The following is a 22899-nucleotide window of genomic DNA, read 5'->3' as shown; positions in this document are numbered from 1 at the left end:
AAAGCATTATATAATGCTCCTTTCTGTCTCCTGAAATTTTCCTTGCTCTGATGTCTACCTTATTTCATACTAATAAAGCTGCTATTGGTAATCTTTGAAATATATATATATATACATATATATATGGAGAGAGAGATACAGAAAGTAAAAGAATCCTATAATGCTTACTTATGTAAAGTGTGTTTCTTAAAGATAGCATACCTTTAATCATGTTTGTAAGTCTGCTCTGCCAATATCTGCCTTTTTACATTTCTTTACACCATTTGTACTTATGTAACAGTCACTTTTTTTTCTCGTGTATATTTTCCCATTTGTAAGAATTCTTCCTATAGGTTGCTTGAACTTTGAAGAGCTCCTGTTTTAGTCATCATTGATAGTTTAATTTGTTATCTCTTCATGCATCTTTTCTATTGGTTACTCTATGTGATATATATTATACACATATGTTATATATATAAACTACTGATATTTTTATTTTACAGGTTTTAGTAAAGTATAGACATCTGACTTCTCTTTTTTAACTTTCATTTATCTGCTCCCCAATTTATTTTATACATATATCAGTATTTCATATGTATTTATGACACAATACAATTTTAGAAAACTGCTGTTCTTTGTGATAGGCTGCTTCACTGGCAGTAGAGCACTTGAATTCTGTGTTGCACCTACTGGCTGGTTCAGGTTAGGGAACCAACTGATAGATAAGTTGTAATAGTGTAGCTTATAGGAAGGTAAAGGTTAAGAGGAATGTTCTCTGTCATTTAGACATAGAAATAATATAATCTACTTAGACAGTCATTTTTCTTATTCTTAAGTTGATGAACCAGGTCCATCTTATAATTTCATTTATGAAAATTCAGTGCATATTTTACCATAATTGATTATTGAAAAACTTCAATGCTCTCATTTGGTCTATTATAATGTCATTTCAAGAAAATTTAACTATAAAATAAAGTTACCATCACACATTTGAAAGCAGCCAATTTTATCTCTTATATCAAGTTTTCTATTACCTGAATTATGGGTTTTTAGGTAAGTATTTAATACACATTATTTCTTTCAAGAAAGACATCAGTGTTACTAATAATAACTTAGCATTTATTCTTTCCTTGCCTGAAGATGCTTCTATACCTCAACTAATGAAGAATTTTCTTTGTGCATAAAAACAGAGTCACATGGAAGATCTGGATAGTATTCTTGCAGCCGTATTCAAACATGAGATACCATATTATGAGTTTCAGTCTCTTCCAACTGAAATTTACTCTCAAAAGGAATGTGAGTATTCTTCAATTGCACCAATTATTTATTGTATTGTATTAAACTTGATTGTCTGAACTCCATTTGGTAAAAAAATTAAATTATGGGTCTCTAAAATGTGGATAACTATAATTTTATGCAGTACTTTTATATATATATATTAAATGAAGAATTGAAATTTCAATATGAGAAGCCTTGTTTCAGCATATTATCTCTAAATTTTACTGAAAATACAAAACAAAAATATGCAAGGTCAATACAAATATGACTAGATCATGTTTAAGTTACTTCTCTGGCCCTTTAGTCTTGGCTCAATGTCAGATAAAGAACATCTGAGCTTTAAAATCTATATACTCATGTCTCATCATGATTGAGTTGAGTTGCCTTAATAGGCCCTAGGATTTTTGTTTTAAAGTTGCCTACATGACTGGATTTAAGATATGCTTATCTTATTATTAATCAATCTTTTTTTGGTAGAAAGTTCTGGGGTTAATACTCTGTCATATTTTAATAAATAAAATAGTGTTTTACCAGTAATATGTCTTAGTCACTTTCACTCCTGTTTATTTGAAGTTATGATTGACGTTTTTTTTTGTTGTTTTTTGTTTTGTTTTTTGCCAGTCCTTGGCCTTGAGCTCAGGGCCTGAGCACTGTCCTTGGGCTTTCTCAAGGCTAGAGTTCTACCACTTGAGCCACAGCACCATTTCTGGCTTTTTTCTATGTATGTGATACCAAGGAATCAAACCTCGGCCTTCGTGCAGGCTAGGCAACCACTTAGGCCAAACTCCCAGCCCCTATGTTTGAGTTTTACTGTAGGCTAACAGAGTCAGGGATGTGTAGAAATTAAACAGGAAGTCTATAAAGGAAAAAATAAAATTATACTTTCATGTTTTCTCTGAAATACCCTATTACTGGTTTTAAAGTCCCACTTTCCAATAACAATAATCTTCCATGGGAAAAAACTTGCTCTCTATATAAAGTTTAGGACTTAATTTTGGTTTGTTACTGTAATGTAGGACTTTTAAATAATTTTATTAATTTATGATTGATGTTCTAATATGCGAATCATTGGGGATTGTATTATTAATACAAGGGATTACAACAGATTTCCACCAATGGGCAAGATACTGGGATAAAGAATATCAAAGTGTTGTTTCCCTTACTCTCCATAATTCAAATAAACAAATAAATGTATATATAATATACCATGAACCAAAATCAGATACAGTAACAACAGGGGATAAGCCATAAGGGGAAAAAATAAAACAAAAGAGAAAAAAATAACTTCATATAGTACATTAGAACCAACGACCACAAAGATAAACCTCAAAGGACAAAGGGTGAAGCAATGTAACAGCAATATACACAAGACAATATGTTGCAGATTAATTAATTTTACAACTGGGATGGAGGGGTAATGGAAGAAAAACATGGGAAGGGGTAACAATATTCAAGAAGGAATGTATCCACTACCTGATGAATGTAACTATAACCCCTTTATACATTACCCCGACAATAAAATACAAGAAAAAAGGCCCTACAGATATTTATTCTGCTCTCCTGTGCTTATTTGAAAAACACAGTCATAAAAAAAGCTGAGAATTTATCATATTGTAGTGTGAATTATGGCTTTTCTATATACACATTGATAATCAAAACAACTGTAATGAATCATGGTTCATTAAATGAAAATTGCCCTAAAATGAAACATGCAGACTAATGACATTTTAAGAGAATTTTCTATTAATTTTCTGTAATGGATAAAATTATAAAATATTTATAAACAAAATTCTGTAGTTCAATGGAATAATTAGATACAATATGAACTATAATTGACAGAAATTCTCCTATTAAGATGTACATAATGCGAAGAAACTATTATTTCTACTGTAATATGAACAAGCAAGGTGATCACCAAAATCAGTTCCTTTAAAATAAATCAAGTAGCAAACTCAGCACCAAGAAATAAAACAAAACACATTCCAGAAACTGGCAATCATTCTCACAGGAGAGAGAAAAATAATCATGACTCTATTTATTTTTGATGGAAGAAGGACAAGAGCTCACTACAGATGAAAAGCAAAGAGAAATCAATTTGGCACTTAGCAAACTTTTAGTAGACATATATTTGATTTATTATGCGACAAGCAAGAATCCCAGAGATTCCCAGGTAGAGAACAGAGTTATATTACTCCTCAGCTACACTCTTCTTTATGGGTGTCGTGAATGAAGAGTTGGGTTACCAGTGGCTAAAATTACCGATGGCTTCATGTATGCAAATATACATAAAAAATCTTCCCTGCTTGGTTGGCATTCCCTGTAGGAGTAGAATATGTTTCATTTGTCTACATGATGGCAAATATTATATCTATATACATATAATATGACATTCTAGTATTTCCTGTACTTTCAGATACTCATGTCAAAGTACTTCCAACTCTTCTCCACTGTGGAGCCAAATTTGGCTTAAAGAACCTGGCCATTCATTTGCTTCAATGTCCCAAAGCAAGGTGGGCATTTCAGATAAAAAACACGGATGGTTTAGATCCAGTTCATATTGCTGAAAGGCATGGTCACAAAGAACTCAAGAAAATCTTTGAAGATTTTGCAGTAAGTTTTTTTTTAGATTATTCCCCCCAAATCTGTTATATAAACTGTCTGTATGCATGTGTGATATGCACATAGACATTACGCTTTTGAAATTGATACTGTTGTACAGTTTATAATGTACTCTCTAGCAATAATAATCATGTGTTGATTTCCTCTAGCAATAATACCATGTGTTGATTTCCTGTCATGCATTGACTTCATAAAGCTTATTTCAAGATTCATGAACTTGTACTGGTATTGCCACAAACTGATTCTGATTCTTTCCTCTAAACATCTGTTTTGGAAATCAGTCCAGTCTTTTGACTTTTATATACTGTGCTTGATGATGAGAGAGACATGAACCTACTATTATTATTATTTTGTTTAAGATCTTACATGATTATTCAGCCCAAGAATGGTATAAATTATGTTAAAAGGGAATATATTTTGATAATCATTCAAAAAGTCTATGCAATTTATGAAATCAAAATTTTAGGTTGCTTAAATTAGGTGATTTCTTTACTCTCCCTGTTAAATCCCAATTCCATAATATTTCTGTGAAAAGCTCGAGTTTCCAGATGCTCATGGAGGGATGTTAGTTTTGCAAGAATGCAATCAAAGATGATTATAAAACAAGAGGATATTTTCTCAGTAAATAAAATACACTTTGTGTTCCTGTGGTCAAATTTAGAAGAGCTCTTCTTTTCTGCTTGTAACAAAAGCCTGCATATTTTTATCTAGAGAATGAATTACACATTAAACTTCTGAAGGTCCTTAATAAAGTATAATAGGACCAGATTATGATGATGAACATGTCAAGATCTATCTTTGGATTCTCAGAACGGATATAATTTTATTCCTATTAAACCAATAATATAGAACATTCAAGTACTATTAAGCAGTTTCTGGATATTTTGACATTTATTCTGATTAGCAGACTATGTCATTCTAGTATCTTTGGTCTTTATAATTTCCGTAGAGTAAAAAGGACAACTAATGAAACTTTTTCCATTTATAAAAAAATAGCAAAATATTTGTCAGGAGAACATGATAACATCTGCACTCTTATTAGAATAGCTTTTCCCCAGATTTAAAGTAACTGCCTAAGAGGCCAGGCACTGGTGGCTCACACTATTATCTCCACTACTCAGGAATCTGAGTGTCTCTGCTCTCAGACAGCCTAGGCAAGAAAGTCTGTGAGACTCCTATTTTCAGCTAACCACCAGAAAGCCAGAAGTAGAACCGTGGCTCAAGTGTTAGAGTGCTAAGCTGGAGCAAATAAAGTTTGGCAACAGTGCTCAGGCCCTGAGTTCAAGCCTCAGGACCAGAACAACAATATCAACAATAGCAGTGAAAAAACCAAAGCAACAGAACATGAAGTCATGAAGTCCTGTAATAAAATTAATGAGGTATTCATTTTTAGCCCAGGTCCTTGGATTTAGAAGTGAACAGTATTTTTATTCCTAGAAAGATTTTAAGTCATGATTCTCAGAGATGCTGACATTATCTAGTCTCTCTGGTTTGACTAATGAACACATCCATCTTAGTAATTATCCACTATCTCAGGTCTCCAACTGCAGAAACATGGCTTCTCTCTCAGGGATGCCAATGAGTCAAGTCAGTCTTGAATATTTTCCTACAGCACAGTAGACTTGTATGCACAGGTGTGTGGTTCCCAGGAGATCACCACTGAGGAAAAATCATAACTGTTCTGGATATCCAGTGCTTGGGGCTGTATAGTCGATTCATTTTTTTCCACAGTGCAGCCCAACTTCCACTACAGACATGACACCTGCTGACAACTCTACAATTTTTATGGTGTCACTTCCCTTAAGCACAATTGCTTTTCTCTTGCTTTGGGTGCACCATTTACTTTCTGGAAGGCACATTTTCACAAAAATTACAGTCAAGGACCCACCCAGCAGGTCACAAAACAATCTAAACAAACTGGCAACAGTGCAGTACTGAATGAGCGTTTCCAACATTCACTGAGTTATAATTGCATGTGTGCATGCATGGAAATTTAAACTTCACTTTTGAAATACCTTTTGGTTGACTGAAAGCACTTTGTCCAAGCCACGTGTAATGTGTGTGCACAAAAAGGTAAGCTCAGTGGTCTGTCATCTCATGATTACTTTAAAATCCAGGCGTTTGTAGTATTTCCACCTACTTTTTAACTCCAAATAAACCCCACTTTATTTTCCAGTTCTTTCTTTACACATTTGCACACATGTTAGTGCTCCATCTGTGAGGCAGCTCAGTTCAAATCAGAGACAATGTAATGGTCATTTGTTTTCCAAAATGTATTTCACTAGCTGCAAGATCAGATCATAATTCAGAAAGCAGTGGTAGCCTGCAATTCCAACCCTCAGGAGCAGTGGTAAGAGAATGGGCTACATAGAATTTTTTTATCTGAAGAGAGAGAGGAGAGAAGAGAGGAAATAAATGAGAAGACAGAAAGGAGGAGAGGGAAGTTGTTTTTCAGTAGTATGTTACCAGAATGACTACTAAGAAAAGCATTTCTCATAGACCAGTGTGTGAAATACTTTAGAACAATCTCACATTCTCTGTAATAGTGTTAGTTTGGTTTCATGGAGGCAAGCAAAGCATCTCATTTGTAATTCTCAATATGAACCATGCACAAATGTCACATCTGTTGTTTTCCCACTGTGTTTACATATAATAAATGATTCATATTGCCATAGTGTTTCTAGAATAGCTAACACTGTCTGTATATGCTACCTTTACCTATGCAGAGGACAGAGTCCTTTAAAAAGGTCCCCTGAATTGGTATTCACAACTCTGCTTCCACAGAGGAGGAAAAAGATGTAACATGAATCATGATGATCTATAGCTCATCTCCACAGTGGTGCAGGTCCTGGGGGACCCAGAGAGCAGAAAGGGACATCAACATCACTGGGGAAAACCAGATGAGGGAAGTACCTCAAGAAATTTCATGTTTTCCTCAGCTGAAGCGTGTAAACACAGCCAGGCACCCAGGGTCACATTTCTAACCCTCGCCACTCAGGAGTTCCACAAACTGAAAGTGGAGATGTGGCTCCAGTGATAACAGTACTAGCCTTGAGCAAAGAAGCTAAGGGACAGAGTCCAGTACACACACACACCCACACACGCACACACACACACACACACACACACACACACACACACCACAAAAGCCCATAATGTTGCATTGTCTGCTTAAATCTGCACCAATAAAACTAATCCCTACATACAGCAAAGCAAAGGCTTTCTAACACAAATATTGTGTCTGTTTCAAGTTCCTGATTTTTTAATAAATTGTCTCCATGATTTATGGTAATATACATTATTTTTTTTAATGAGAAGTACTGCCTGGGAGTTTGGCCTAGTGGTAGAGTGCTTGCCTACCATGCATGAAGGTCCAGGTTCAATTCCTCAGTACCACATACACAGAAAAAAAAAAAGCCAGAAGTGTTGCTGAGGCTCAAAAGGTAGAGCTCTAACCTTGAGAAAGCCCAAGGACAGTGCTCAGGCCCTGAGCTCAAGCCCAGGACTGGCAAAAAAAAAAAATGAGAAGTACTATCTGATTTTTTTTAAAGAACAAACACTGCCATACTGTACATATTGATTATCTTTCACATCCCCTAAATTATGTAATCTGTATCTCTAAACTAATTTATTTTTTAAAATTTTAAGAAATCCCCTTGGTGCCTTGCCTAAGCCACACACAACTAAATGCTGAGATCCCATACTTCATTATAATATCTCAGGCAGAGGAAAATTTTTCATCTTCAGAAGATCTTAATTGTGTTCCAAAATGAGGTTTTACCATTCACTATTTACTACAGCATCCACATATGCTCAATTTGGGGAAAAACATTCTGTGGCTTTGGTGCAGACTCCTCAGCGTGCAGTCTTAAGCCCATTTCCTCCCTCTTCTCATGGCATGCAATGTACCAGAGAGCAGGGGCTATAACCTAGGCCATCTACGCAAGGGCTATTCTGGAAGAACTTGTTACACTTCTGTGGGATCCTCACTGTATCAAACACCACAGATGTTGAGAATGTGGCTGTCCTAAGAGATCTAAGAGGATCTTATTGAAGCCACAGAGTTGGTTTTGCTGAGATGCAATGTGAAAAACTCCGCTTTTGAATTTGTGTGTTTCTATGAATGCCATTTAAGTCAGAGGCGACATTGACTCCTGCCTGCAAGAGGTGTTAAAGTCTTCTTGGAGCCCCCACATTTTTCTCTATTTTTCTACTTCAAACTTCTCAAAATCCTTCTAAACTTGAGTCTTCTTTTTTCTGGCTTCTTCCTCACTAATTAGTGTGTGTAGCAAGGGTGGTCTGGAACTCACCCCACTCCTTGTGTCTCCCATCAGGGAAAGACAATGCAATTTCAGGGTGTAAACATAGTGACTAACGGTCATTAAGGCGATCATGTTGACATCACAGCTTTCGAGAGGGCACCTCATGAAGTGAACTCTGGGGCGTTAGCCTTTCAGGAGAAAGTATGCATTAGCAAGTGATTAAAATTTCATTGGGACAGTGTCTGTCTTGGAAGTCCTTCTTTTTGATTTCACTTATTCTGATGCATGAGGACAGACAAGGGGCAGTTCACATGACCCAAGAACAATGGAATGGATACCTTCCTACTGCTATTTTGCTACTATTCCTACGATAAATCTCTCTAATATCTGGCTGTATACCATCAAACAAAAAAATCACAGGCCTGTATATCAAAAGACAGAAATGAATATTCACCAAAAAAGCAATACACATGAGCCTACACCAAATGATTTTTTCATCTCTTTAGAGACAGCAACATTTTCCTTGTGATACATACAGAAAATACAGTGTAAAAAGAGAATAACACCAAAAAAATACTAAATTCCAGGCTTGGTTTAAATAAGTTAATCACTTCTTATTTGAATATGAAGATCCAGTCTCCATAATTTTAGTTGAGCCAGAGAATTAATTTACTCAATAAATTTGGTTTAGCCAATACATTCAAAGAGGGCCTATTTGCTGACTGCTTATTACGTACCATGTATGTTTTTAATAGCAAAAAATGTTTCTTGTTTATTTTTTATTATCTTTTAGTAATTATTCAAAGGAAGTGCCATTTAACATAGCAGTTTATGAATTTAATAATCTTAATTATTCTCACCCCTTTCACTGTTCTTGCTCCCCCTCTACCAACCCCTCCCTTTTCTTAATTTTGTGGTCTGTACCATGAGAACTTGGCTGCAGTTTTTCAACACTATAAATGAAAAATCTTCCAGAACATGTGTACTAATGAGGAAAAGACTATAAACAAGTAAATATATATATGTACATATATAATGTATTGGATGGATATCTATATTTAAGGCCAGGAAAAAACAAAAATTGCCACTTGTATGGAGTGCTGTGAGAGAAAAGTGAGTTCAGTAGAGGAATGTTGAAGTGAGGAGTCAGAGAAAGAGGTCTTTTTAATCAGTCTATGAAGTATAAAATCATGTAGATATTGTGGTAATCCAAAACAAGTAGAGAGGCCTTAAGGCAGAATGTCTGAGTGTCTAAAAAGGAACAGGCTGTGGGGTAAAGTGGTTCAGGCCAACAGTCCTAGTTACTTGGGGTAAGGAGAGATTCGAGATGGAGGATAGGGCGTTGGGTTGGGAATCTAGCCTGGGTATCAAGAAGTCTGTAAGACCCCGTAACAGCCCATGACTGGGTGTGGTGATGCATGCCTGTTATCCCAGACTGGGGGAGAACAAGTAAGAGGATCAAAGCACAGGCTACTCCAGGAATAAAGTGACACCCTACCTCAAACATAGGCAATATATTAGGGCCTGGAGTTTGGTCTAGTGGTAGAGTGCTTGCCTTGCATGCACGACACTCTGGGTTCGATTCCTCAGTACCACAAACACTGAAAGAAAAAGCCGGAAGTGGTGCTGTGGCTCAAGTAGTAGAGTGCCGGCTTTGAGAAAAGCCTGAGGACAGTGCTCAGGCCCTGAGCTCAAGCTCCAGGACTGGCAAAAAATGGCAATATATTAAAAAAAACAAAACACTAAATGTGTGGCTGAAGTGGTAGAGTACCTACCTAGCAAGTATGAGCTCCTGAGTTCAAGCACATAAACCAATGTCATTGAATCCAGAGCAAGTAAAAAGAAAATACAGTAGCTAAAGTTAAAAACAATCATAACCCATTACAGGGACCAGGAGTGTGGCTTCGTAGTAGAGTGCTTGCCTAGCATGCACAAAACTCTGGGTTTGATTCCTCAGTACCACATACACAGAAAACTTTGGAAAATAGTGTTGTGGCTCAAGCAGTAGAGTGCTAGCCTTGAGAAAGCTCAAGGACAGTGGCCAGGCATCAGAATGGGCAAATAATAATAATAATAATAATAGTAATAGTAATAATAATAGTAATCCTTTACATTACCTATAGAACTTTAAAGACAGTTGGGATTTAAGGGGATGAAAATCATTAGAAAATTGTGAGGAGGAGCCGCATGTTCTGATTGAAACTGAACTGGAGATCAGATGTTGTGAAACTGACAGTACAGAATGAAGACAGAGAGATGAGGCCTGATCAGAGACCACTCCAATAATCCAGAAGACTGTTAATAAACTGATATTGTCTAATATTAAGATAACAGCAGTAAAGAGTATTTTAGTGTTGAATGTTGAGGGGTATTTTTTAGCTTTGCAGAGTTAAGGAAAGTGAATCATTTGCTGACATCTCCAACGATGTTGGTAGAAACTGTCATCAAACAACTGCTATTTACTGAAATGATAAAGAATATAAAGAGTCAATCGAAGGGAGGATTTCCAGCAACTCGATAAGTTTGTACATGTTAAATCTGAAAAAATAAAAAATGACACTCTTTATATTAAAATTCTGGAGTTGAAGCAGGAAGGGAAATTCATGAAGCAGTCTTTGCAGTAGAAAGAGATTCAGGACTGCTGTTGACCTGGAAGCCAAGTGGAAAAATGAAAAATTCATGAAGGAACTAGTGCAGTGATCAACTGTGGCAAATGCTAATGAGAACAAATATTTACAAATGCTTAGTAATAAGACAGAGAATCTGCTTTTGCGTTTAGCTATGTGTATATAGTTTATTTGCATTTTTATATGCATCTTCTTAAAATTAATCATCATAAGCCTATCTAGGTATCAGTGAGCTGGATCAGCCATTCAATGGGCAATGAGAGAGATTAAGGGGATATTTTAAAGGAAACACAGTACTTTGAGGAGAATTCTGTTGAATATTTTACTTTAAATAGTTTGCCCCAAATCTGTCTCCTGAGCTTATTTGTGGAAACAAGAGGGATGCATGGTTCTACTTCAGACACGCATTGCCTGAGATGAAGTTTGTAATCCTTCTAGAAAACTGAGTAGAGGAAGAGAGGAAAAGCTCTGTCAGGAGCAAGAAAACTATTTTATCTGTCTGACACTCATGTCCATCCTCATTTGACAAATTTGGAGCTGAGATTCTTGCTTTGAGTCTGTGGCTGAGGTTTCAGCCTCCACACATTTCTCCCTTCATTCCTGTTTAATTGTCTTTCCTCAGAACTACCGAGTGCACTTATTCAAATCCGCCTCTCAGTAGAATGTCAGGAAGCCAATTAATCCATTTCCTTAATGAGAGCGCTCTATTACAAGAACGGGTAACTTGATAGACTTATATTGAACCTATCAATCTTTCATGTGGAGGGGAGTAGGCCAATTATCTGAACAAACTGGTTCATTACTGCCGTGTTGGCCACATTGCTATACAAGCCTACAGTGCAGTTCAATTGCTCTGAAAGAGTAAAGTACTCAGGCATGAAAACTTGTGGAGAGCCTGTTACATACTAGGCTAGGTCAGGAACTTGATGTCCCACCCCTCATTCTACGTTCTCTACCAGCCTCTGAGGAATATGGACATAGTTTACATAGGAGGAGAATGGGCCCTGTAAATTGGATAGTCCTTTGAAGGATGAAGTCATCCAATGACCTCCAAAGATACTTACCCATAAATAACACCAACTTGCTGATTGTAAGAGATTTGGTTTTGAATCCTTTCATGATTAGAATGCTTTTTTCCAATTTTAGCATAACGAAAAGTGGAATTTGTATCAGGAGAAAACAGTCAAGGGACTATATTTAATAAATCCATCTCGAGCAAACTCCTTGAGTTTTGTTCTTTCCTCCACATTCCACTATGAAGTACATGGGAAGCCACTGAATGGAATGTCTTTCTATGATCACAATCACTCTGGATGCTGGGTTGTGCATGCTGTGTGAAACTGTGCAGTTGAGCCATCACTTGGAGAAAAGGTTTGCATGTTATAGATGAAGAGAGAAATACAGAGAGCCCCAGAAGGCTAAAAGAGAGAAGCAGAGAGATTAAGGGGAAGCAGTAAAACTCTAGAGCAATTCAGGAATCCTTATACCATTCTAGGAAAATAACATGGAAAAATGATTTCAATATTTTCTTTACAAAAAGTAGCAGTTTATTCAAGATCTTTGTAGTGAACTTCAGTACTTCCTAGGGAATATTTAGGGTACTAAAGAGGATTATTTTTATATCCAAAGAGGTCTTTTGATTGTGAGGATGTGAGTACTCTCTTGTAGTGGAAGATAATCCCCCTGAGAAAATGGGCCTGTCCAAAATACCAGTGGGTTCTCCTTTTACTAAAGACCATTGATTTCAGCTGTTTATATCATAACTTCAGTAAACCTTTTTGCATATTCTCTTCAGTGTTCTTACCCTTCTGTAATGTATGTGTATTAAGTACTCTTGCAATAATATCATTATATGTGTGTGCATCAGAATATATGTGTTTAAGGATGCTCATAAAATTCCTTGGTTTCATCATGGGATGCTGGTTTGGGCTTTTTGGTGGTCTTTAAAAAAAAGTTTCCCGTTGCTTTTTTGGGGTGTGATTCCATTTTCTTAAAAGTGTGTGTGTGTGTGTGTGTGTGTGTGTGTGTGTGTGTTTCTTAATAAATTGCATCAGAAAATGAAGTACTTCAATTTTGCTCAACACAGTTATCACCGTCATTAGCAGAACACAGCTGCAATGGTTTCTAAAAGTAAAACTGCAGATGAAATTATAGCCGATGCATTAGGTGCCATCGCGAAATGTCTTTTTCCCAATAAAATGAGATGGCTCATTTTCTTGTAACATTTGTACATTTCGCAGAGAACAAATAGCATAAGATCATGCATCCTTTAAGGAAAATATGGATCAGTGCTATGGAAAATAAAACACAGAGTATAATTTACTCAAATACTCATAGGTAGATAGAATATGTGGACAGGTAAACACACCAGATGGACCTAAAAATAAAGCTAAGCAAGGAAATGAAACAGACCTGGGAAAGGTGCCGATGTTGGGCTGTCTGCTGTTGCTGCTTCTTTGGTGTGGTTTCAAAATGACTTACATTGTGATGGTATCATTATATCCTATGGAAAATGTGACCTGATAAATGTTCTTGTATCCATCCAGTATTTATGGTGCAAATCTGTTACACAGGTCTATTTCAAATACAAGCATGAATTTTAAGCCCATTAATACATTGAGTAATGGCCAAGTGGATATTGTTTTAAATGCACACACACACACACACACACACACACACACACACACACACCCATGACAAGTAAAGAGCTATGCCAAGTGAGAATATTTAGAGATATGAAAGGAAATAACATGGTTTTATTTATGTTGGAATAACTATATTTATAACCAGAGGAGATTTAAGCAAGTCAAACAGATGAACAACAAATATTAAGCAAGTATATAACACTGGGTATATTCTTTCTTCTGAATCGTGTGTGTGTGTGTGTGTGTGCTTTCACACTACCCACTCCAAGAATGTATGTATCATGAGGACAGGGGCCTTTATTTTGTTTCCTTGAGTTCAAAGTCTAAGATTGATGAAAGCAGATATACTTCATTAATGTAGTCACATTAAACACCCACATTGTAGTTCTAAAAGAGCACAATGAAAAAGTTACAAAGAAAGTTCTCTGGATTGACTAATTAGGAAAACAGCTATGTCAGCAAATAGCATTGTGGATGTAAAGTGAAATGTAAATCCTTCAGTGGGCGTTAATTGTCTGAAAAATATATTTGCCTCATTGTGGGCAATAGGGACTGCCCACTAGTTGAGTAGAAAGAACCCATTAACAACATCCCAAGAGCATAATCTATTTTTTTACAGAAGGTATTTATTCTAGTTTTGAAAATTACATAGGTAGTTTGGAAACACAGAGATAAGGAATAGTCCTTGAATTTAACACAGTTACCCAATTTATCATCAAATGCCATAAGAAATTTTGTTTATATGTAACATTGTAATTGATAGGTCCTATCCCCTTCTTCTTAAGTAATTAGTTATGGGAGGGCTCTAAGGAATCTGTGAGTGATGGGTGAGTGTGCAGGGAGAGTGGGAATCCCAAACCTCTCACTACGTCCAGATGAAGGTTAATTACCAAGAAAACACTTTGTCATCATATACATCAGCCATGAGTACCTGAATGGCAGCTGCCTCTTGGGGAATCTCAGTCCACGAAATCCATTAATTGTAATGATAATGAGTAAGGACCCTATATGCAGGTCATGAATGTATCCTCCGATCAGCCTCCAATTGTAAAAATCACGATGTGTGCACTACCCTATACTCAGTCTCCCAATTACTCTAAACAACACCCAGCATCTTCCTCTCCTTACCGTAGCAATAACAATCTGACTTGCATTGCAAAGCTGTGTTTTCCTCAACCTTGTGGATATAGTCAACTTCTACAACATTGCCACTGTTTCTACTGAGATGTGTTCATCTCTGAACTATTATTAGCCAACCTTCATTTTCTACTGCTCTCCCCATTCTTTCAATACCTTGGATTTATTTTCATTCTTCCTGGCTTGTATGAACAATCTTTCTTCCTTTAATGGGTTCTTTACAAGCCTAGAGCTTGCCCCAAGTCAGACACGTTAGCTTCACATCTTGACACAGGACCTGCAAACCTTAGCTTCCCAGGCTGTAGGAAGGAAAGCTCCTCTCATAAATCATCACCTAAACCAGTGGCATGAGGTGATTCTGTGGCATGCAGGAATATGTGGTGAGCACCTGACCTGAGCTGTGATCACTGAATGCCAACATGATAAATCAAACTTCAGAGGTGACCGAACTCTAACAAAACTGCATGTTGTAGGAGGTCTCGGTAGGCTGAGCATATAGCAAAGATGGGAAAAAATACATCAAGTAATAACTCTCCAGTATAATACTAAAATCACTGAAATACATCCTCTGATGAATCATTTTCTCTGGTTCTACTGAGATATCCTCTCCCTGATGGCATTAACTAGAGCATGGGTGAATTCATTTCCTTACCTCCTTATTGATGCATCTAGAAACCAAAGTACCAAGAGTTTGTTTATATGTTGTAAACTCACTGTGGTTAATGCCTTTAATTATTGTTCTTAACAGATATGTTTTCTCTTTTCAATTTCGCTTCTAAGATGTTTACTTATCTCTCAAGAAAGTTAAATGTAATTAGAGTATTGGAATTATTAGAATATTTGAATTAAGTAAAATGTGAATATTCTCTATATTTAATATTTTCATGGCAGAGACTTTTAACTTCCCTTTTCCAAGAGGGAAAAAATCTGGAAAAATCATTGTGTTAAGATTTTATTTAACAAAACAACATTTTACAATTTTGTAGTTCAAGAATAATTGCAAAGAAAACACAGTTACCAGACACTTTTTGCCCATTTTTCCTATTATTCTATTTTCTAACATCTTATACTATTATAGTGCATTTGCTTCAATAAAGAACCAATGTTTGAACAGTCCCTTAGTTTTTAACTAATATAGTGTTTTCCATTCCAGAGTTCTGTTCAAGATACTACATTGTACTTAGTTGTCATGTGCCCTAAAGCAACTCTTGTCTGTGAGAGTTTCTCAAACTCTCTTGACACTGAAGAATGAAAGAATACTTTGTAAGAGGTTCACCCAGAAGGAGTTGTATGTTGCTTTTCTTCCAAACACACTGGAAAGTGAGGTTGAGAATGCAAAAGCACACATAGATCCCATTTCCATCTCACCCCATCCAACTCCACCCCAGCCCTCCCATCCCCACCCAATCCCACAGCACTCTATCCAATCAACATGGCCACAGTTCATGGTTCCAGGTTGAGGTGGTAACAGCAGGATTCTTCTCTGTCTCCATTCCCATGCACTTTGTCATACTGTATTCTTTGGAGGTAAGTTACTGTGTGCCACTCAACTGTGTGGACTTTTCTGAGCCACTTTCTAAAGGATAGGAAGTGAAAAGATAGAAACATTTTATATGAGCGGTTTGCCTATTCCTCCCACTCATGTTTATTTATGCATTTGTGCAGTAATTTACTTATCTAGTATGATTTTCTGAATGTTTATTTTATTCTCTGGTTTATATTTTAAAGCTATTCTATCACTCTATTTCTTCCAGATTTTGCTATTGAAAAATGGTTTTCATTTGTCCATTGTCCTTGTGATTGGGGGAAAAGTTTGAATACTTATACTTTTCTAGCACCATATTTTGTCTATTTATCTTTTCTGCTCCTGTTCTAAAATCAACTGTTTCTCAAAGAGCCCTGCTTCCATTTGCTGGAAAATAATATTAGAATTCAAGATCTTGGGAGATAGATGTGTTCATTTCTGCTCGATTGTTATTGCTTCTTGATCCTCTCTGACAAAGCAAAGAAAGATACTTGTTGCCTCCACTAAGAAAACATTTCACTAGGTCACCACAGCTTTGCTGGTACCTCAACATTTCTTCTTTCCCATCTGAGTTTTCTCAGCAGTTGGGAAAACTCTGCAAAAATATAAAGAAGAAGCAAATGAATTTAAATGAATGTGAAAGTCTTGGCCCTCGAGTACTGTATTTCTTTCCTGAGGTAGTGTCACACTATTCAGTCATCTTTCAAAGGGTTAAGTGTCACAGAAGACTACCATCGTGTATGCAGCAGACACTAAAATGTTATCATGCTTGCTGAACAACTTACAAACATACATATCCATTATTTTTTCATTTATTTTTCTCACTGTGTAGTGCTGGATGGCCTAGGACTTGTGATCCTCCTTCTTCTGCTTTCTGAAGAGTAGGATCATAGCGCTAAGGTTAGCATGTGCTATCATATCTAGCATGGTGCATGGGTTATTTCATTTATTGAGACAAGCTAAAATGCAAACCTTCTGGATTAAAATTTATTACATTTATGGACAAAATTTCTTAATATGAATGCAAACAGTCATCACAGCCTTGAAATTTGACTTTATCATTGGGATGTTAAATTTTATCCATTGAAATATTTGCTTAGTTGTCCAATTTTAGTCAATAAAACATTGAGTTGGTATAACTATTATTTCTCCAATGTTTCTTTGGAGCTGTTTTGGTCCCTTCTCTTTTTCTATTTTATGTCATTGTTGCAGATTGTCCTCTGGGTCCATGTATGTGAGATGACCGAAACACCTTGGCTATGAAAAGAAAAGTAAAACATCTTTTCTAATGTGCTATTTTGAGTCCCTCCAGTTTTGAGACTGAGAGAGATGAGAACAATGGTTATATATATCAGGAGGTAAGCCCCAAAACCACACAGAGATCCAGCAGAATGAGCACGAATGTGCCAGTCAGCAAGGCTCCTACATCTGGGTGACTACCAGACTCAGCGTTCTTTTTTTTCACTCTTTTTTTTTTTGCTATTACTAAAATCAGCAGCTTGGGACTCTATTCAACCTTAATTGATTCTGCAGCTGCCTCACCCAAAGTCATCCCATAAAATTTCTCTCATTCCACAGTCTCAGAGCCTGCTTTTAATGAATGTAGAAAGTCCTATCCATCCGACAGACATTTGTATCATCAACATCTCTAATAATGTGGGAATCTTTTTTCCATATATTTTTATTGTAATTAACAGAAGGGTTACATTATATTCACCACATAGAAGGTGAATTACTTCGGGGCCTGGAGTTTGGCCTAGTGGTTAAAGTGCTTGCCTAGCATGCATGAATACCTGGGTTCGATTTCTCGGTATCACATACATAGAAAAAAGCCGGAAGTGGTGCTGAGGCTCAAGTGGTAGAGCTCTAGCCTTGAGAAAATCCAAGGACAGTGCTCAGGTCCTGAGCTCAAGCCCAGGATTGGCAAAAAAAAAGAAGGTGAATTACTTCACAATCATTGATACCCTTTCTCATGTCTTGGGTCCCCCCACCCCTGCCCCTCATCTTGTTTTCCCCCTTCCCTATCTGATTTCAAATAACCAAATACGTATATATAATATATATCAGATAACAAGGTGAAATACTGTAACAATATGAGATAACCAAGGGACAGCAAAAGAGGTGAGAGATAACATAGTACATTAAGGACAGCAATCACTCATTATATGGCTTTTGTTTCTATATCGTGGAGGTCCTTTAATTTAGCTTCATTCTATATGGCTTTACGTATCTAGGTTTTGTTCTATTGTAAATCTCTGCTAGGAGAGCCCAAGGTTTCTACTGATTATGACAAATGAGGGAAACCATTGAGCCTATGTTCTTTGAGTCTGGCTTACTTCACTTAATATGATCTTTTCTAAGTTTTTCCATTTCCTTACAAATGGGGGATGTTGTTCTTTCTGACAGAAGCACAGAATTCTATTGTGTATAAATACTACATCTTATTGACCCACTCATCAACTGAGAGGCATCTAGGTTGGTTCCATATCTTTGCTATGGTAAATAATGCTGCAATGAACATCATTGTGCTAGTGGATTTAATCTGTCTTTGTTTCTGGATGATTGGGTAAATGCCAAGTAGTGGAATTGCTGGGTCATATGGGAGATCTATGCCATACTGCTTTCCATAGTGGTTGAATGAGTTTGCACTCCCACCAACAGTGTAGTACTGATTCCTCCTGGCCACATCCCCTCCAGCATCTGTTGTTATTATATTTCTTGTTGATTATGGCCATTCTGACTGAAGTGAGGTGGAATCTTAGAGTGGTTTTGATTTGTGTTTCTTTTATGGTCAGAGATGTCGAGCATTTCTTCATGTGTCTATGGGCAATTCTTAATTCTTCTTCAGAGAATACTCTCTTTAAGTCTGGCCCATCTTTTAATGGGATGGTTGTTACTTTGGATATTAGTTTTGGAGTGATTCAATTTTTCGAGCTGTTGTATTTTAGATATGAGGCCTTTGGCCTTTGTATGATTAGTGAAGATCTTCTCCACTCTGTAGGCTTTTTAGTTAGTTTTCTAGCTATGTCCTTTGCCCTACAGAAGCTCTGCAGTTTAATGCAGTCCCACTTATCCAGACTTTCTCTGAATTGTTATGTTTCTGGGTCCTTATTAAGGAAATTTCGACCTGTGCCAAGGAGGCCTAGTGTATCTCCTATTCCTTCTTGTAAAGTTTTCAGTGTATCTGCTTTTACTTCCATGTCTTTGATCCATTTGGAGTTAATCCTGGTGCAGGGTGACAAAGAAGGATCCAAATTATTTTTCTGCAGGTGCTTAACCAGTTCTGCCAGCAACACTTGTTGAAGGCTGTCTTTCTTCCATTCTATTTTTTTTTGCTCCCATAACAAATATTTGGTGGCCATAGGTCTGTGGGTTAATATCTGGGTTCTATTCCATTGGTCTTCAGGCCTGTTCTTGTGCCAGTACCAAGCTGTTTTGGTCACTATAGCTCTGTAATAGAGTCTAAAGTTTGGTATTCAGATCCCTCCTGTGCTATTCTTTCTGCTAAGAAATGTTTTTGCTATATGGGGTTTTTTATTATTCCATGTGAAATGACCTCTTCTATTTCTTTAAAGAATGACATTGGGATATTGATGAGTATTGCATTGAATTTGTAGATAGTATTTGGCAAGCTTGCCATTTTCACGATGTTAATTCTACCAATCCAGGAGCCTGGGAGGTTTTTCCATTTCCTCAGTTCTGCTTTAATTTCCTTTTTCAGGGTTTAAAAGTTTTCATCAAAAAGGTCCTTTACATTCTTAGTTAAGTTAATTCCTAGGTACTTTATTTTCTTTGAGGCTATTGCAAAAGGAGCCGCTTTCCTGATTTTTGCCTTGTTCTTCTCATTGTTGGCATATAAGAAGGCAGTTGATTTTTGAGGGTTAATTTTATACCCTGCAACCTTACCAAAGTTTTGAATCAGCTCAAGCAGCTTGGGAGTGGAGTCTTTAGGGTTCTTTAAATACAGAATCATGTCATCTTCAAAGAGGGAAAGTTTCACTTCCTCTTTCCCTATTTGGATCCCCTTTATGCTTGCTTCTTGCCTTATTGCTCTGGTTAGGAATTCTAATTCTATGTTAAAGAGGAGTGGAGAGAGTGGGCATCCTGTCCTGTTCCTGATTTTAGAGGGAATGGCTTTAGCTTTTCGCCATTAAGTATAATGGTAGCTGTGGGTTTTTCATATACAGCCTTCATTATACTGAGGAAAGTTCCATGGATTCCTAGTTTCTCCTGAGCTTTTAGCATAAAGGGGTGTTGGATCTTGTCAAATGTCTTTTCTGCATCTATTGAGACAATAGAGGTCCTTGTCCTTGTCCTCTTCATGTGGTGAGTTATATTAATTGATTTGCATATGTTGAACCAGCTTTGCCTCCCTGTGATGAATCCTGTTTGATCATAGTGTATAATTTTTTTGATGAGCTGCTGAAGATGGTTGGCCAGTATTTTGTTGAGAAGTTTTGCATCAATATTCATCAAAGAAATGGGTCTATGGTTCTCTTTCTTTGATGAATCCTTGTCTGGTTTTATGTTGAGGTTATACTGGCTTCATAGAATGAGTTTGGTAAAGAGCCTTCATTTTCAATTTCATTGAAGAGCTTGAGAAGTATTAGTGTGAGCTCTGCTTTGAAGACCTTATAGAATTCAGCTGTGAATCCATCTGGCCCTGGGCTTTTCTTAGGTGGAAGGTCTCTTATTTCCATTTCTAATTCAGTGTGTGAAATAGGTCTGTTTAGTTGGATTACGTCTTCTTGGTTCAGTGTGGGTATGTTAATGTTTGCTAGAAATTCATCCATTTCCTCTAAATTTTCAAATTTGTTGGCATAAAGGTTTGGAAAGTATTCCATTAGGATGCTCTGGATCTTTGTAATTTCTGTTCTGATATTACCATTCTCATTTGTGATTTTGTTTATTTGGGTGTTCTCTCTTCTTTTTCTGGTAAGATTTGCTAAGGGTCTGTCCATTTTGTTATTTTTTTCAAAGAACCAACTCCTTGTTTTGTTGATTCTTTCTATAGTTTTTTGGACTACAATTCATTTAATTCTGCTTTGATTTTAATAATTTGCTTCCTTCTACTGGGATTAGATTTGATTTGTTGCTCTTTTTACAAGAATTTAAGGTTTGATATTAAATTGTTTGTTTGCAATTTTTCCAATTTGTTAATGTAAGCACTCAGAGCTATAAATTTTCTTCTGAGTATTGCCTTTGCTGTGTCCCAAAGTAGCTGGTATTTTGTGTGCTCCTTTTTGTTAATTTTCATAAACTGTTGAATTTCTGTTCTGATCTCCTCTATGACCCTTTGGTGATTCAACAATATTCTGTTCATTCTCCATGAGTTACAGGGTTTTTCATTGGTGGAGTTTAGTGTTTAGTTCCAATTTGATGCCCTTGTGGTCTGAGAGAATGTAGGGAATAATTTCAGTGTTTCTGAATCTGCACATGTTTGTTTTATGCCCTAATATGTGGTCTATTTTGGAAAATGTTCCATGTGCTGCTGAAAAAAATGTACATTGTGATATTGCTGTGTGGAATAATGTGCAGATGTCTGTTAGATCTAGTTGGTCTATACAGTTGTTCAATTCTGAGGTTTCTCTGTTGAGTTTTTGCCTGGTTGATCTTTCCATAGTTGAGAGTGGTATAATGTGGGAATAGTAACACTAATTTTTCTCAGAGAGCACAAATTCATCTCTTGGTCGCTAAGGATTAGACTCAAAGTTTGGAACTGAGAACATGAAAAAATAAATGAAGCAATCATTAGCACAGCCTAGCTTTAGTCTCTCCTGGAAAGTAAATATGCAAGCTAAAAAGAATTCTGAAATTGTTATTTTAAAAAATAAGTTTTGTCAGAGGAGTAGCCTGTCTCTTGCAAGGCTTAAAAATCTTATAGCGTCATTATTTAGGATTAGTGTTTATCTAAAGTATTTATTTTCTGCAGATCTAGAGGATAAAATGCTGAAGGTGAAGGAGGGAAAAGTTAGCATAATAACAAGGTATAACTTCTAAACATTTATGATCTTATATCCATTAAATTTAAATCTTTCCATTTAATAAATACTTATTACGTATTGAGTAATTAGTAGATAGTGTCACATAATATAAGGCTACCAATATTAATAAAATAGCCTTGAGTGATAGGATGCATGTGTGGTTATGAAGATGATATAAGAATTGCCAGTATTTTGTTTCCAGCATTTGTTATCCAAATGCTCACTAATACCAACCACCTCTAAACCAAGGTCTGCTACATGTGGAGTCAGCCAAGAGAAGAGGCGAAGCATAGACATTATGCATGGGTCCAAGGAGTTAGAGCCTCAGAGGCCAACTCAAGCGCCTTCTATATGTGACAGGAGAGAGAGAGAGAGAGAGAGAGAGAGAGAGAGAGAGAGAGAGAGAGAGAGAGAGAGAGAGAGAGAGAGAGAGAGAGAGAGAGAGAGAGAGAGAATGTGTGTGTTTGGCCAGAGTAGTAAGCTTAAAATCAAATCAAGTCTTAAAGAACATCCTTTATTCTATTCTACAGTAAAGTTTCCCAAGGGCAAGAACCATCTCATACATGAATGGATTCTCTGTTCTAAAAAAGAAATAAAACTATAGCAGAGGAACATTATTTTTAGTAATCTTATAGAGAAGTTATGATTATGATGATTTTAATAATAATGAAATGATGAAAATAATGAAATTATAGCAAAAATTATAAAGATTGAGCAAATGTAGTTATAATTCAACAAACTATCCATTCTAATGTAAGTTTGTAAAAGACCGAAATTGACCTAAAACATTAGCACATTATATATATGTATGTATAATATATATATACATAGAGAGAGAGAGAA

The 22899-nt window shown here is 36.4% G+C and overlaps 1 protein-coding gene across 1 annotated transcript in view; it reads left to right on the top strand.

The window, feature by feature from the left end:
- The window catches only part of Bank1 (B cell scaffold protein with ankyrin repeats 1), a 154574-nt gene that overhangs the window by 57885 nt on the left and 73790 nt on the right, over positions 1-22899 (top strand). The window contains exons 8-9 of the mRNA XM_090356543.1: positions 1170-1275; positions 3671-3867. Coding sequence (XP_090212669.1) covers positions 1170-1275; positions 3671-3867 — 303 coding nt within the window. The remainder of the gene's footprint in view (positions 1-1169; positions 1276-3670; positions 3868-22899) is intronic.

Source organism: Megascapheus bottae, chromosome 23 (assembly GCF_031878675.1).
Source record: "Megascapheus bottae isolate mThoBot1 chromosome 23, mThoBot2.hap1, whole genome shotgun sequence".
Lineage (NCBI taxonomy): Eukaryota > Metazoa > Chordata > Mammalia > Rodentia > Geomyidae > Megascapheus > Megascapheus bottae.
The sequence above is the reverse complement of the archived record's forward strand: the minus strand, read 5'-3'. Positions and strand labels throughout refer to the sequence as shown.